Raw genomic sequence first — 18277 nt, 5'->3', positions numbered from 1 at the left:
TTAATAACTCGATTATAATCACGAAATCTTTTAAAGTAAGGTGAAAATATATTTTTTTTTTTTATGAAATTGAAGAGGGGTGGGTAAGAAGGGTAGGAAAATGGGAAGGGGTTGTGGGGAAATTTTTCTTTATAATTTTTTGTCAGAATATCATCCCCTTTTCCCTAATTAATAACAAGAGAAAATAATTTATTTATTAATTCGAGCCAAACTTCCTGTTTTAAATGATCGAAAATCAGAGAGAAAAAAGATTGGTTTTAAACATTGTAATAGAAATTGTAATCTTTGTAAACATTTACCCAGATTTGCAAATTATTTAACATCATCAACAACAAATGAAAAGTTTCCTATTCTCTCTAGTATGAATTGTTTATCTTCTAATGTAATTTATTGTATAACATGTGTTAAACAATCTGGCAATTGTAGACTAAAACCACAGTACATTGGCAAAACAAAAAATCGTATTTGTGATAGATTTAATGCCCATAACAGTTCCATTAAACCAAATTCAACCAAAGCTGTAGGTATTCATTTTTCTTCTAATGGACACCAACCCAATGATTTTCAAATGGTGCCATTAGAGCAAGTACAGAATAATGACCCTTGGATTTTGTTATCTAGAGAAAAATATTATATTCGTAAATTTGACCCTGTATTAAATATTAGAATGTAAAATGCAGTTGCAATGTTTTTAAAAAAAAATGAAAATAACAACCACACCACAATCCCCTCTTGCTACGCCCATTCAAAATCTTCAACCCTTTCTTTCAGCTGTTTTTTTTGTTTGTTTTGAAATGGTCTGCTATTAGACCATAAATAGATATGTAGCGGGAGTGTAAATATGTTTAAAATGTCAAAAAAGTTTATAGATATGTGTTTTTATTAATATGAATTATGAAAATTTAATTTTAACAGCATTTCTAATTACATAACCTTTTATAAAGATGCGATGCATCTCTACAATTCTTCAAATCAAAAAGAAAAAAAAATATCTTATTCAGATTCTTCAAAAATAGACTTTTTGTATGTATTATTTACTGATTTGTGTTTTTTCCTTTACAGGACGATTGAGAATGATAACCTTAGTTATTGAAATATATATATGGCCTGTACAAAGATGTTAGTTTGATAAAGTAGTCTTGGGTTGAGATGGATCAATAGCTTTTAAAACTTTATTTTGTAAAATATTTAAATTCTCATAGAAAAGTAAACTTACTTTGGTGGGTTGCTACTCCAATCTCCAGATTGTAGACATCTTAGGACTGCTTCGCCTTCCAACTTATGGCCAGCAATACAGCTATACTCAATCTAGATAGATGGATAGATAATATAGAAAAATAGATAGATAGATAGATAAAAAAAAAGGTTGATAGATACAGATAGTAATGTAGAAATATAGATAAATAATTAAATAGATAGTTAGATATAAAGATAGTTATATACTTAGAAAGAAAGATAGATATATAGATAGATAGAAATGCATGGTTAGATAAAGGATAATAATTCTAATGCTAGTTTTCTGACACAGTTTGATAGTTCATTTATGGGTGAAAAATATAAATTGGAAAACAGCCATTGAAAAAACGACCGTTTGGCCGGAATTTTCACTCCACACAGCTTACCTTGCGTCCAACTTGGTAGTTATGGCCGTTGACCATGCCTGCCGCCGGTGGTTGGGGCGGGGGACAGCTGATAATCTCACATCTTAGGTCAGGTACACGGGTCCATTTGCCGTTCGCCTCACAACTATAAAAAAATAACAATCCTATTATATAAAGTTATAAGGTAATTTTTTCGTAGCTTAAGATTTCAATAACTAATGAACTGATTCAATAAACTTAAACAATAGAGTATTTTCTCTCAAGTCATTAGTCCAGCACAGAAACCCGATCAACTTTTTACAAATCGAATGAAAAATAGGGAGTATAGTTTTTAAATACTTTTCTCGTATTCATTCGAATCCGGTGGATAGGGACCGGTTTTCATCCATTCGAAAAAACTATATATTATATCGTATTATATCCAGCTTTCTACGCATATAAAAATGTACAATCATAAGATTAAAACCAGTTTTTTTAGTTGGTACCTGCGGCACCTCGGGGCTAAAAAAACTGGTCTTAATCTTATAATTGTACATTCTATATCCACGGAAAGCTGTTTATAATACGATGCGAGAAATAACTATTATTGTTTTTTACTTTATGTCAGGTAAGATTAAATTGAAGACAGGGTGGACCAGTAGAGTTAGGCACAGGCAAATATAATGGAAGTGTTCTGTGCTCTTTGAGGCACTTGGAGGGAAAGCACCTTATTTAAAGTATACCTAATAGGGTGGGTCGATTTTGGAATTTCACATTAGTTCACATTGGCAAGGGTTACTGGGCCAATATAAAACCCTGTGAAACTTGAAAGAGGTTTTTTAATCCAAAAACAACGGGCGCGAGGGGGGGGGGGTATAAAATGTGCCCTCCCTCTTATAAAACCAAAAATTAAAATTCCTTCAAACATAGGCATGTTGCATATCAAAATGACCGTATTCAAATGCTGATTATAGATCTGAAGACCGTTTTGAAAAATATTAATTCAGTCTGAAATGATTTTCAAATAAACTACCAAAATGAACAATTTTGACTAAATAAACTATTTTAGGTACTTAATGAGATCTTATTCGAACTAGGAGCAATATTTTTCAAAACGGTTTTTAGATTCGTAATTTCAAAGTGGTAATTTAAATATGCAACATGCCTGTGTTTGAAGGAATTTCAATTTTTGGTTTTATAAGGGGGTGGGCATTTTTTATACCCCCCGCGCGCCCGTTGTTTTTGGATTGGTTTTATATTAGCCCAGTACCCCTTGCTAATTTGAACATATGCAAATCGACCCGCCCTAATACTTAATGAGGATATAGTTTCTGAACACAATTATTCTAACCAGCATTATTTTTTTATCAATAGTTATTTGTCGCATCGCATCATAGAAAGCTTTTCATGGATATCAAAATTAAAACTTATAAGATTAAACCAGTTTTTTTTGCACTTAGGGTCCGTAGGCCCGGGGTAAAAAAACCGGTATTAATTTTATTATTTTTTTATATTCGTAGAAAATTGTTTGTAAATTATGCTATACATGATTTTTCATGTTCTAATCCAGCAGAAATTAATCGGTTTCGGAGCCATACTGGAAAAGATTTAAAAAGAATAATTATCAATTGTGTTTGCAAGATGATGAAAGGCTATTGTTGATATAAAAGTATGCATATTGTATACAAATTAGTAGTAGCGTGCTTTAAAACTGTTAAATTTAAAAATTATAAAATAATTTAGATCATAATCCTTATAATAAAATAAGAGGATCTTTGTCTGACTGTCTGTACTAAAGGATTTCGCTAACCACTGAACAGATATGGTTTCGATTTACAAGGAAACTTTTCATGGGTCCTGGGACAGTTTATAACTATCTTGGGGGAGGGTACCTCCCCCCCCCCCCCAACCAACCAACTCTCAAGTTACCTGTAAGCCTCTGGGGGCAGTGCAGCTAGTCGTTAATAAAGAAAGTAAAATGTCAATCCTTCTCTCTCGAGAATGAGTTTTTATTTAATAATCTTTTTCTGGGGGAACTAAATATATTGAGAAAAAAATTTTCCCCTTTATATTAAATCTGACAAATCAACAGTTTGTATAAATTAGTTAAAAGGGTATACTTAGCTAAAATAGCGGATTTTTTTATTTTGTAAGGACGCTACAGTCCAAATTTATAATCTCTTGAAAAAACTTGTTGCTTTTTGTTGTTGCAATGCAGCGAAAAAAGATTGCAATTATCAGAGGGGGATACATATATACTGGAAAAAAATTTCTCGTATTCATTCGAATCCGGTGGATAGGAACCGGTTCTCATCCATACGAAAAAACTATGTCTAGCATCGTATTATATCCAGTTTTCTGCGAATATAGAAATGTACAATCATAAGATTAAAACTAGTTTTTTTAGCCGGTGCCTTCGGCACCACGGGGCTAAAAAAACTAGTTTTAATCTTATAATTGTACATTCTATATCCGCGGAAAGCCGTTTATAATACGATACGAGAAATAACTATTCTAGTTGGCTACGAAATTGATTATTATCCGCTGGATTAGCACCGGTTCTCAGCCATAATGAAAAATCACATATAGCATCGTAGTTCAGATAATTTTCAACGAATATTAGAATAAAAAAGCATAATGTTAATATATTATATATTTTTAGCCCGGGCCTATGGCCCCTCGGGACTAACAAAACTGGTTATAGTCTTATCATTTTTCATTTTAGATCATTATCATTACACAGGGATCTTAAGGGATAAGACAATGGACAATAAATTTTATGTACATCCCCAATTACGATAAATATAATTGCCTATTCTGTAGTTTAAATTATTGGTTGAAAAGTTTAGACACTTTGAATTTCAACCAAACAATCAAGTACCCAAAGTTTCAGAGCCAACAACTTTAACAACTTTAAGTTCCAGTTCAATTTGCAGTATAATGTCCTCTCTCCATAATCTTTATAAGAATAAGAGATTATTATTGTATATTTTTTACAGAAATATTGTCAGTGTTTGAAGCAATTATAAAAATAAGACCTGACCTATCAAATCAAAGTTTTAGTGTAAAGTTATTCAATTGATGTTGCGCGTTTTATATGTAGATCCCACCCCGGCCCGGGTTAGTAATATATTTATAGTTTTTTCTCAACAATTGTGTCCAATTAGGAAAATGAAAATTTATCGCATCGTATTATAACAACTTTCCACGGCTAATAAAATGAAAAAATATGTATAATATTAAAATATTTTTGTTAGGCCCAAGTGGCCGAAGGTGTGGCCTAACAAAACTGGTATTTATATTGTGATTTTTATTTAATTGTTCGTATAAAATTGTATGTAATACGATGATATACATAATATTTCAGTATGGTTGAGTACTTCTAATCCGGTGGATATTAAGGGGGGGGGAAGTTCTGCCACTTTCGCGTAAACAGTGTGCAGTGGACTAGGTATTGATTTTAGATTATAGGTTATTTAGGATAAAAGTTTACTTTTGGGTATTAGTTCACGTATATTTAATCATTTTTTGAATAGGTCTCCAGGTTCAGGTGCTGCAGGCTGGAAGGTCGTTTCTGGACAGGTAAAAAAATTAAAAAATTTTTGTTTGAAGAGTTAGAGAGCAACTTATAAAACAAAATATGCTTCTTTTTGAATGTTATTAACATATCTGCAGAAAAAATTAAATTCGGCCTCCAGGTTCAGGTGCTGCAGGCCTCCAGGTACACTCTGGACAGGTAAAAATTAAGTTTTCTTATTTGAAGAGTTAGAGGTACACTTATTAAACCAAATATGCATCTTTATGGATGTTATCATCATATTTGCAGAAAAATTTAAAATCGGCCTCCAGGTTCAGGTGCTGCAGGCCTCCAGGTACACTCTGGACAGGTAAAAATTAAGTTTTCTTATTTGAAGAGTTAGAGGTACACTTATTTAACCAAATATGCATCTTTATGGATGTTATCATCATATTTGCAGAAAAATTTAAAATCGGCCTCCAGGTTCAGGTGCTGCAGGCCTCCAGGTACACTCTGGACAGGTAAAAATTAAGTTTTCTTATTTGAAGAGTTAGAGGTACACTTATTTAACCAAATATGCATCTTTATGGATGTTATCATCATATTTGCAGAAAAATTTAAAATCGGCCTCCAGGTTCAGGTGCTGCAGGCCTCCAGGTACACTCTGGACAGGTAAAAATTAAAATTTCTTATTTGAAGAGTTTGATGTACACTTATTTAACCAAATATGCATCTTTTTGGATGTTATTACCATATTTGAAGAAAAAATGACAATCGGCCTCCAGGTTCAGGTGCTGCAGGCCTCCAGGTACACTCTGGACAGGTAAAAATTAAACAAATTTATTTGAAGAGTTAGAGGTACACTTATTTAACCAAATATGCATCTTTTTGGATGTTATTACCATATTTGAAGAAAAAATGACAATCGGCCTCCAGGTACACTCTGGACAGGTAGAAATTAAAATTTCTTATTTGAAGAGTTAGAGGTACACTTATAAAACAAAATATGCATCTTTTTGGATGTTATTACCATATTTGAAGGTAAATTGACAATCGGCCTCCAGGTTTAGGTGCTGCAGGCCTCCAGGTACACTCTGGACAGGTAAAAATTTAAATTTCTTATTTAAAGAGTTAGAGATACACTTATTAAACCAAATATGCAACTTATTGGATGTTATTACCATATTTAAAGGTAAATTGACAATCAACCTCCAGGTTCAGGTGCTGCAGGCCTCCAGGTACACTCTGGACAGGTAGTTATAATATTTTTTGATACTTTTTGATTTGGACACCTTACCTGGATCCTGGTGACCACTGGTGACTGCTTGTGGCCGCTGGCAAGGTAAATTCCAATAAAGGTAATATTTGATATTAGAGGAAAGGTTTCTAAATAGAAAATTATTAAAATATAATAATATGACAAAATTTATTAAGTAAGTCTTCTATTTTTGTTCCAGGCAGGCACTAGGTAGCCTCCAGGAGCCTGCTGATTAAGCAGTATTTTGTTATATAATGTATTTGTATGATTTGACAAGTTTTTTTTATATTCTAAATACAAAGTATTAAGATACAAAAATCTAGTCTTCTAGTTAAGCAGCATTTTATTAAATAATGTATTTCTTTTTGATAATGTAAGTTGTACATATTTTAAAAAAGATAATTTGATCTGTAAAATATTTTTTCAGAGTTCTAAAATGAAGAAAAATTTATTGTTCACTGGAAATAAGTAATTGACGAAAGTTATGTGAATATTATTTAGGATAACATTGCAAATTTTATGCTCTAATTTTTTATATAAAGTTTCTTTTCTATTTCTACATAGTATACCTTTCTTTTAAATAAAAGATTACACATTTGATTTACCTGTCCAGCAGGCTCTTGGAGGCCGCCTACAGCCTGTCTGGAGCCTTAAATGCTATATTATACTAAATTATTATAATTTAGCCATTTTCTTTTTAGAAACCATTCCTATAAATTCAAAAATAACCATTTAGGATTTTTTAACTGGCTACCAACAACCAGCAGTCTACAGGATCCAGGTAAGGTTTCCAAATTAAAAATTATTAAAAAATATTTTATCTGCCTGTCCAGAGTTGACCTGTAGGCCTCCAGTACCTGAACCTGGAGGCTGATTGTCAATTTATTTTCAAATATGATAATAACATCCAAAAACACGCATATTTGGATTAATAAGTGTACCTCTAACTCTTCAAATAAGAAATTTTAATTTTTACCTGTCCAGATTGTACCTGGAGGCATGCAGCACCTGAAACTAGAGTCCAATTTGATTTTTTTCTTTAAATATGATAATAACATCCAAAAAGATGCATATTTGGTTTTATAAGTGTACCTGTAACCCTTTAAATAATTTTTTTTTTAATTTTTACCTGTCTAGAATGGATCTGGAGGCCTGCAGCACCTGTACCTGGAGGCCGAATATCAATTTACCTTCAAATATGATAATAACATCCAAAAATACGCATATTTGGTTTAATAAGTTTACCTCTAACTCTTTAAATAATTTTTTTAAAATTTTTACCTGTCCAGAATGTACCTGGAGGCCTGCAGCACCTGAACCTGGAGGCCGATTGTCAATTTACCTTCAAATATGGTAATAACATCCAAAAAGATGCATATTTTGTTTTATAAGTGTACCTCTAACTCTTCAAATAAGAAATTTTGATTTTTACCTGTCCAGAGTGTACCTGGAGGCCTGCAGCACCTGAACCTGGAGGCCGATTGTCATTTTTTCTTCAAATATGGTAATAACATCCAAAAAGTTGCATATTTTTTTTTTTATAAGTGTACCTCTAACTCTTCAAACAAGAAATTTTAATTTTTACCTGTCCAGAGTGTACCTGGAGGCCTGCAGCACCTGAACCTGGAGGCCGATTTTAAATTTTTCTGCAAATATGATGATAACATCCATAAAGATGCATATTTGGTTAAATAAGTGTACCTCTAACTCTTCAAATAAGAAAACTTAATTTTTACCTGTCCAGAGTGTACCTGGAGGCCTGCAGCACCTGAACCTGGAGGCCGATTGTCATTTTTTCTTCTAATTTGGTAATAACATTCAAAAAGATGCATATTTGGTTTAATAAGTGTACCTCTAACTCTTCAAATAAATTTGTTTAATTTTTACCTGTCCAGAGTGTACCTGGAGGCCTGCAGCACCTGAACCTGGAGGCCGAATTTAATTTTTTCTGCAGATATGTTAATAACATTCAAAAAGAAGCATATTTTGTTTTATAAGTTGCTCTCTAACTCTTCAAACAAAAAATTTTTAATTTTTTTACCTGTCCAGAAACGACCTTCCAGCCTGCAGCACCTGAACCTGGAGACCTATTCAAAAAATGATTAAATATACGTGAACTAATACCCAAAAGTAAACTTTTATCCTAAATAACCTATAATCTAAAATCAATACCTAGTCCACTGCACACTGTTTACGCGAAAGTGGCAGAACTTCCCCCCCCCTTGGTTTAGAAGTCAAATTGGAAAGTTTAAATTTTGTCATTATTTTGGACTTACTGCTTAAAAACTTTGAGGTTGTTTGAAAAAGTTGTTTGTAAAGAAAATTCATTGTTATTATTATACAACTATTCTCAAGCCATTATTTTAGATATAAAAAGAATAATATGACAGCAAAATCTAGGCCTAAATGAACCGATTAAAAGGCTGTAATAAAATTTATTTTGAGATCTTTTTAAGTCGCCTTTTTGCATCCTAAAACTTGAACATTAGAAATCAGAGATGTAGGTAATAAATATTTCACAAAAAATAATTCTATATTTTTTACAATAGTTGTCTAAAATTGAATTTTGTCAATATTCTTAAAGAAACAAGGATAACAACACCAATTAAAGGGAAGCTTTTAAATCAGAGGGGACAAACAAACCTTTATACTTTAAAAAAGGCACAACTTAATAAGCAAAATATAAATTATAAACTATATATAATGCAAAATTGATTAGATACAGGATTCTGTTTAAATACATTTTTAAGACTTAAATGTAGATATGCTTTGCTCATAATATTGTACCTAGCTGCTCTAGAAATTTATTAATCAAAAATCTTCCATGGTTCTGTTTCGAAATAACCTCTAACACTCCCTTATAATTACCTGGGAGAGAGGGGACAATGTAAGGGCAGGAGAGAATATTGGATAGCTTATTACACTAGCCCCTAAGTCTTATAATAATGTTTTTTGTATTCGTTGACAACATTGGGGAATTTTGATTGATTGGTTCATTTAGTACAGTTTCCAAAAGTTTCAACCACTAATTGTAATCTACAGAAGGGTTAATTTTGTGTATCGTCATCATAGGATATGTATTACCAATACATGTATTCTTAATCAAACCAAAATAAACCTCACCGTTATAGTTATAACACAACCCTTTTAATGCAACTATAACCTCAAATGTTTTTAGGTAACTAAAATTTGATTTTACACTAAGATTGCAATTATTTCTACAACCTTAGTTTTAATTTTAGTTAAATAAACATTTTTAATGTTAAGCTTTTCTGCTATCAGGATTGCTCTGGTTACATTTATTCTTGCTTGAATGTAGTGATTGTTTTTCAGTTAAAATTCTGCAAACAAGTGGATTAAATAAATTATCAATTTTAGGGAAGCTTCTCATAGGTTCCTGAAGGGTTTCAGGCTCTTTTTAAATTTATATTTAACAAGTATTTGATGCTTTTAGGCTATTTTTATGTTTCCTTTGAATTGCTAAGGACCAAGCCATAAGTAAAAATATAAATAAGTCCAAAATCATTAATCAAAATGAGTAAATTCTTCGTAAGTCCATCACTAAATTCAGCAGCATTATTCGCAAAAAAATCTTGTTTGGCGACATTTAAAGGTGTTCAAATGATACAGCAAAATAACTGTTTTCTTAAAATAAACAAAATATTGAATTAAAGTAAAAAGCTGGCATTTTGGTAATTAAAAGCCGATCCATTACACATTTTTTTCGCATTATTAACCTTTAACGATTACATAAGGCATAACCCCTTCAATTTTGGGTGTCTACCTTTCAAACAATTAAAAACCTTGGGTATTTCTGAAACTTTTGTTTGTTCAAAGACACTCCATAATTTTAATTTATATAAGGGGAAATTATGCTTGTTATCATTGTGGACGTACATCAATTATTCATCCATTGTCATATTCCTGGCTTCTGGGAAATAAAAAACTTTTAGTTTTGCAATTGTGATATTTGCGTAATCAATCTTTCGTAGGTGTGCAACTTTTGCAATAAAGAAGAAACACGACATTTGAGCTTGTCGTAAAATGCATTCTTAATTTGCAAAATGGCTTATCCCCTCAATTTTTTTAGTACCGAAGCTAGTCATAAGGATCTGTCCGTACGTCCGTAACTGATAATCCTTAGTCCTGTAAGAATAGTTCTATAGATTTAAAACTTTTCATGACTATTCTTTTAACAGTTAGATACAATTTATAAAGCATAGCAACTCTATAATCGTTACCAGAGAGTCCGTAGGCCAATTTGAAACATGTTCATTTCTTTAAAATTGCATAGCTAATCTAAATATGCTTTGATTTGTCAATATTCTGCTTTAAAACTTTGTCTTACGAGTGATATTATTTAAAACAAGGATGACAACATCCATAAGTAGCGAAGCACAAAAAATCGTAGATGGGAATACGTACAGGTAGATTTAAAAGGTTTTTACTAAAATCAAGAATAGATTTATTGGATAAGATAAATATGAAACCTTGTTTTATTTTGTATGATGACGATGGTCAAAGTAAATTATATTAAAGATGCTCATAACAATGGGAAAAATTATTTTGATACTGATATCCCATAAAAGTTTGAAAATTGGATCAAAATAAACAAAGATATTGGGAAATATGTAAAACATATAAAAATAGCCAAAAACCTGATAAAAGGCAGTCTGGCCGCCATGGTTGTTTTCTTAAAACGACAAAAAATTTAATTTTTAAATCCTTAAAAACTTAAAAAATTTGGAAAATCGGACCATATACACTGAAGACATGGAAAAAAGTGTTAAATATATTCATAAATAGCCTAAAACCTGCCAAAAAGGCAGTCTGGCCGTCATGGTTATTTCCTTTAAAGACGGGAAATTTAATTTTGATATCTACAACTGAAAAAAATTTTGAAAATCGGACTATAAACACTGAAGATATGGAGAAAAATGTTAAAAACATAAAAAAAACAGCCTAAAACCTGCTGAAAAGGCAGTCTGGCCTTCATGATTGTTTCTTTAAACGACAGGAAATTTAATTTTGATATCTGTAAATGAAAAAATTTTGAAAATTGGACCATAAACACTGAAGATATGGAGAAAAATGTGAAAAATATAAAAATAGCCTAAAACCTGCTAAAAATCGGTCCGACCGCAAATGATGTTTTATAGTCAATTGTGCTCCTTAATAATGGGAATGTTGTCAAAAAATTTCAGCATTCTATCTTTTATAGGAGCTGAGTAAATCCCATTTCCCCCATAGCGTTACGGACGGACTGACTGACGGACGGACGGACTGACTGACGGACGGACGGACGGACAAAGTGAATTATAGAGTAGCTTCGCTACTAAAAAGTGAATTATAGAGTAGCTTCGCTACTAAAAAAGGGTGAATGCCTTTGCTCAAAAGAGGGAAAATTTATTGCTAAGAATCGTTAGAACTTCCGGAAATAGGGTATATATTGATGTAATTCATAATTCAGAAAATCCGACAATTAGATTATTTATATAGTTATTATACATTTTCTACTTTGTCATCCTTGTTTATTTACCCAAAAGGTTAGATTAAAATAGGTGGGTCAAAATTTTTCTCAACATTTACTTAAAGAATCATAAAATTACAATTACTTTAGAAAATAAAGAGTAAATAAATTACCATTTTTGAAAGGGTTGTACTTAATTATAATTTTAAATGATATGTAACAATAGGTGACACATTTTTTGTACATCCCCAATAATGATACACAAAATTATCCCTTATTCTGAAAACAATCAGTGGTTAGAATGTTTGGATGCCAAAGATGTTAAGCCAATGAATAAGAAAACGTTCTTATAAAACTTTGGGGACTAGCGTAATAAACAGTCTATTGTCCCCTCCCTCCCTGAATATGTAACCCAACGTTTTTTAAAGGTTAGGGTATTTTTTTTTGTACTGCGAATATTACCTTAAAGTACCATCACCGCCTCTTAGCTTATAATCTGCCTCGCAGGAGTATCTAACACGCGCCTGGTACGTTGTACCGCCATCCAACCGTTCCACAACGGCGTTCTGTATAGTCGGTGGGTCGCCGCAGTTGACGTGCTTGCAGACTGGTGGCTGTCCTGACCATCGGCCGCCGACAAGACACTCCAGGTTGAGACTGCCAAGGCTAACGTGGCCCGGTAGACAAGAATACTCCAACTAGAATACAATTTTAAAAATAGTATATTACTTTACAATTTCAATTATTATATATTTATGCAGAGGAGGTCGTAATAAGGTGTTACGAGCCACCTATCAAAGTCTGAATGTAATCAAGCATAAAAGACAGTATTCAAAGCTAAAATAATAGAAATAATCTTTTATTGACCACTCCAAGGAATTTTTCTTCAAATTTATAAGTAGCTGCACTACTATTAAAAAGTATCACCTTAGCTCCCAGACGATTAAGTCCATCAGGACCTGGAATTTGTACCACTTTGGCGTTTGGAACTTCCTCAGGTGACGGGCATCTAAAATAATATTATCGAAATAGAACAAGGATGATTATGGTTTCATTAGAAGCAAAATAGTTTGAAATGGTAATCTGAGCATAAGGGTCCTGGACGTCTATGGGGGAGTGGAAGGAAATAAAGGTGTGATTCTATTACCCCCTTAAAGCCTGAAACCTCTTATTTTAACCAAAATGCATTAGATTGTGACCCTTTAAATCTTTGAAACCCATATTCTACCCTCCCCCCCCCCCAAAAAAAAACCTGGACGTACTTGATAAGGTTATTAATAAAAATAGATAATATATATAGATAAGGATATATCTTCAGAGAGAGAAAAAGAAAAAAAGAGAGAAAGAAATAAAGAAATAAAGCAATAAGAGAGTTGCTTAATAGAGAGATCGAATAAATATTAGAAGGAAGGTTATAAGAATATGAACATAATAATACAAATCTTCTAAATTTGATAACAAAATTAATAGTAAAAAGTCAAAATAGGATAAGGACATACCTAGTAAATTCACAACGGGGTGCATTACCACTCCACCCATCAGCCTCACAACTTCGAATTCTGTCGCCTGAAATATTAAATCATATAGGTATGTAGTTAATCTAAACTAGAAAAGTATATTTTAAATTTTAATACTTTTAAATAAAAATCACGAAACCCCAACAATTTAAATTCTAAAAAATGACTTCAACGAACAAATAAAGCACAAGCGCTTGTATTTCTAAAATTTTCAAAAACAAATTATCTTCCTTTTTTTTCTTGTGGGGGTTAGAGGAAGGTTTTCTGATTATTTCTAGGAAGGGTAGTACCTCTACGGAAAATTTATTAGAGAAAATCAATAATTCCATAACGGGGGGGGGGGGGGGGGAGGATTTTTTTTGTAAATTTATATAATTTTTACCTTGAATCAAGGAGTAATCCGTATTGCACTCGTATTTAATCTTCGCCCCGTATGACGTACGGCCGTCCAGTACATGAATGGCGCCATTAAGGAGACCCGGAGCGTCACCACAGTCCACGAACTTGCAACTCACAGGCTCTCCGCTCCATTCGCCGCTAGTGCATGTTTGATCCTGACAAAAAATCAATATTAATAGAAGTTAGCTAGTAATTAATAAGATGTTTTCCTCAAAGTACCTAGTGGAACACAGACCTCTCAATCCTTTCATTGAAATAAGGGTTTTTTTTTTTTTTTTTTTTTTTTTTTCTGAAATATAAGCAAAGGATATGAAAATTTTCCCAAAATGTAGAAACAAAAATAAATAAAAATGGAGCTAGACATATATATAGGTACTTTTAAATTCGGCCTAGCTATAGATACAGTGATACCGGAACTATAGACCAATATGAATGGTTAGAAAATGTAAAAAATTTTATGCGAGAAGCCTCTAGGGGCGTTTGCGCTAGTAAATAATAAGACAGCAAGCTAGGCCGGCTGTTTCAATATAATACTTTCATCAACCTAGAAAGTAATTATGCTTTATTGTTAAATATGCTTTAAACTAAAAAAATCGTAGAAAAGTTCATTTAGCCAGTCGTAAATACATTATCTTACTTTAGATATCCAATTAAAAAGTGGACAACGTAATATTAACGTGTACATATACAGTAATATTAATAACAGTAAAAACGTTTTCTGTTTAAAACTACTAAAATCCCAACAATTATCAATTTAATTACATGAAATATAACCAAAAAACATCATTTTAATATAATTTTAAATTATAATATATATTATATGACAAAATTTATCAGTTTATAAATATTTATCAATGTAAAATTAAAATACAGCGGACGCAAGGGTATATATCTATACCCTAACCTTTGGTGATTTCCTGTACCGAATAAGTCCTAACCCAGCCTGACCTAATGATAATAACAAACCATCTAAAAACTATCCCCTCCATCAACTTTATTTATCTATTTAAAAATAAGGAGGAGGAGGGGGGTCTAAATGCCCAAATTTTTCGTAACATTATCCCTATATGCAAGTATATGTGGTATGCGGCAACTCTGGACCATGCAGAAACCAAGACATTATAGTGATGCTACGCACCCAGCTAAATCCTGTTATTCTACAATTGTAAAGCCACCTGAAAATATGTCAGATAACGGTACTGATTTCATCTCTCAGTTGTCCTGCAAATGGAGGGAGGGGTGTTACCCCTCCCTCTCCCATCTTAAGCACCGGAACCTTCCCCTTCAACCACCAAGTTATCAGCACCACCTCAACCCTGAGGATAAAGGATCTAAGCCTACCCTCACCTGATAGAATCACCCCCACACAGACTGTTGTTGTCACAAGTAATCATCAAACCTTCCTTCTTTAGTACCCAGACCTACCACTCAACCCCTCTATGCTTATCTACCTATTGTGCTGCTCCATGGGCTATCCTGCCTGCCCCAGACAGGGATAGCCATCTACCTAACCATTGCAACTATCTATGTTTTACTGTATGATTTATATTTAACTATCTTTATTCCTAATCCATATGTATTTATATTATGTTGTACAAGTTTAGTTATCCTTAGACCTGCAATAAAGAAACAACTGAATAGACTATGTTTATCATTTAGTGATTGCTAGAGAAGCGTAGCTCCTCTATAGTATAGGTGTCCACGTCTGTTCACACTGCCGTAGTCTTTATCCGAACTCTGGTGTCTGCCATTTACCCTAGGCGGATACCACATATATATGCAATAAATTCTGCTAAATCACATGTCATTGACCTTGTAAAAGCTTTTCCTTGGTAAGCCGTGCATCTGTATTTCCATGTATTCAATATTCGTAAAACAAGGACAGATTTGATGAAATTTTTTTTTTAATAGAAATTGGTATAATTTGAAAGTTTTTTTAGGTATAAAAGTAACCATTTTTTGTTGGTAGATAATGAGCTATATACTAGACAATTTGGGTATAATCCCTTTCGTGGCATCGCACCTTCTTCGTATTTTTCACAGTAGGTTTCCTCTTATTTCTAGCACCTGCGGGGGGCTCTAACCCTGCGGGGCAATTACCTAACCCAATATAACCTAACCTAACCTAAAATAACCTATAAAAAGCCATTATAAAAAAAAGACAAATCGCCCCTTAAGTTGCGATGTCACGTAAGGGACTATTCCTTACAATTTTGTAAGTTATCCTAGTCGTTGAGGTTTTCTTATCCAAACATAAATATAAGAAATAATTCAGACTTAGGAAACCTAACTCCTAGGCTATCCTAGGACAAAGTTTTAAGAGATTTGGCCTATTATAAATTTCCCCTTTTTATGATTTTTAAATTAAGAATTTGTCAATAAACAAGGAAATTACATTATTGCTTACTGTGTAAGATATTATTTCACTTCAAATTAAAACTAGGGTTGGGCCGGATATCCGGTATGGCCGGATATCCGGCCATTTTTAATATCCGGCCGGATACCGGATATTGAAACTATCCGGCCGGATATTGAAACTATCCGGCCGGATATCCGGCTCTATATTTTTTTATACTTTACACCAAAAATCTCTGCTTTTTAAAATCTTAAATGGCTATAATTTTCTTATTATTGAAGCTAGAAGAACATTTTTTCTGAATAAGTTTAACTTTATGTAAATTTATATAAGATTTCTGAAGAAATTTTTTTTTACTACTTTAATATCTGGTAATTTGGCCGGTTATTCGGCCGGATATCCGGTAATTTGGCCGGATAACCGGACATTTGCCAGATATCCGGCGTTGGCTGGATATCCAGCCGGTTACCGGATATCCGGCATTTGAAATCAGCCGGATATCCGGTATCCGGTATCCGGCCAAAAAAGTATCCGGCCCAACCCTAATTAAAACACATAAAATAATTTATGTTTCTAATATGCTTCAAGACTTTTTTTGAAAACTAGTCCGTACCAATTGCAAAGTATGTTTTCGTGAACAATATGATACTTTTCTCATCCTTTATTGATTCTTTTCAAGTGTTTTTGTATTGTTATTGTAGTAAATAAAATTTATTATGCAAAATACAATCATAAGCGTAAAAATGTAAAAAGTTTATACTATTTTATGTACATTTATGTAGACAGCAGTCTATAAAACCATTCTTTTGTAAAAATTTTAGTCAAATCAATGTATCTTCCTGCAAAGAACTTTCTTTAAAAAACCGAAAAGTTTTCAAAGATGTTATTTATTCTCTTTTAAGATGTTTTTATACTGCATGGTAATTTTGTAAAAACTCGATAATGTATCAGAAATGCATAAAAAATACTTTGAAATTCTATCTTCATATTTGTTTGCTTAATGCTCACGAAACATATGCAAAGATAGTTTAAATCAAAGAAACTCTGTTTTAATACTACTTTAAATCCAGCTGTTTAATAAGATGATCTTTGACAATATGTTCTACCTATGTTTTATTACGGTTATGTTTTTGGTAATTCCCCCCACCTCCTTAAATTAAAAAAATAAAAAATAATGGTCAGGTTAAGCTAGGTTAAATTAAGTACTGGGTAGCCCCATCTTATTCTAATTTAATTTAAAAATAAGATGGGGTGGGGGTATCAGTGATCAACAATTTTACACCGGAACTTTCAATAATATTGGAATAACTGCATTTTTATCGTCTTTACATATAACGAGATTCGAACCTATTATCTCCCTAACAGCTCGCGGGCGTATTATAATACCTGTTCTCCAATAGGTAGGTAACCAACAGGACAGTGATACCGAATGGTTGATCCCTCATTTCTAAAATATTTTTAAAAAATATATTAAGTATTTCAATATTTGCAAAGCTCTATCAAACACAAGATTTAATATATTCTATTAAATAAAATAGTATAGTTTTCTATTTGAATGTTTATTCGTTAAGATCTCACAAACAAGAGCATATCGAATTTTCCATTTAAAAAAGCTTCACAAAGGTCCTAAGGGAGTTTAGGCTAATTTTGTTATAAATCTAAGTCTTAAGGTGGTTTTTGGCTTTTTTAACCCTCCTTCTAAATTCAAATTTAGAGTCCCTAGATACAAGGTCCACAGCCAACCGTATTAAATTAAAAGAGCTACGGAATATAATATTATTTATTTATCGCATCGTATTATAAACAGCTTCATGAATATAAAAATGTAAAATCATAAGAATCTCTGTTCTAAAAAATGGTTTAAATCTTATAATTGTACATATTTTTATTCGTAGAAAACTAGATTTAATACGATGCTACACATAAGAATTTTTCAGTATGGCTGAGATCCGGTTCTAATCCACCGGATATTAAACGGTTTTGAAGCCATAGTGGTGAAATTGTACCTGTCTCCAGAAACCCAGGTTCCTTCCAGGACCTTGGGGCTTGGACACCCCTTTGCACCTCCTTTACACACCGTTCTGGCATCAACCTAAAGATAAAATATTGTAATAATCACAAATAAGTAACAGGGAGGGAGGGGAAATTGGACTCTATTTTACACTGGTGCCCAAATACCT

At 32.5% G+C, this 18277-nt stretch overlaps 1 protein-coding gene across 2 annotated transcripts in view; it reads right to left on the bottom strand.

The window, feature by feature from the left end:
* LOC145326039 (P-selectin-like) overlaps window positions 1-18277 on the bottom strand; it is a 154520-nt gene that overhangs the window by 9396 nt on the left and 126847 nt on the right. For both annotated transcript variants that reach the window (XM_080169134.1, XM_080169135.1), the window contains exons 13-20: window positions 18104-18189; window positions 17484-17544; window positions 13725-13896; window positions 13325-13391; window positions 12753-12834; window positions 12288-12523; window positions 1623-1746; window positions 1217-1308 (exon numbers count right to left, since the gene is read on the bottom strand). In XM_080169134.1, the coding sequence (XP_080025260.1) occupies window positions 1217-1308; window positions 1623-1746; window positions 12288-12523; window positions 12753-12834; window positions 13325-13391; window positions 13725-13896; window positions 17484-17544; window positions 18104-18189 (920 nt within the window). The remainder of the gene's footprint in view (window positions 1-1216; window positions 1309-1622; window positions 1747-12287; window positions 12524-12752; window positions 12835-13324; window positions 13392-13724; window positions 13897-17483; window positions 17545-18103; window positions 18190-18277) is intronic.

The sequence above is a fragment of the Acartia tonsa genome, chromosome 8 (assembly GCF_053477335.1).
Source record: "Acartia tonsa isolate MP-2025a chromosome 8, ASM5347733v1, whole genome shotgun sequence".
In the NCBI taxonomy this organism is placed as follows: Eukaryota; Metazoa; Arthropoda; class Copepoda; order Calanoida; family Acartiidae; genus Acartia; species Acartia tonsa.
The sequence above is the reverse complement of the archived record's forward strand: the minus strand, read 5'-3'. Positions and strand labels throughout refer to the sequence as shown.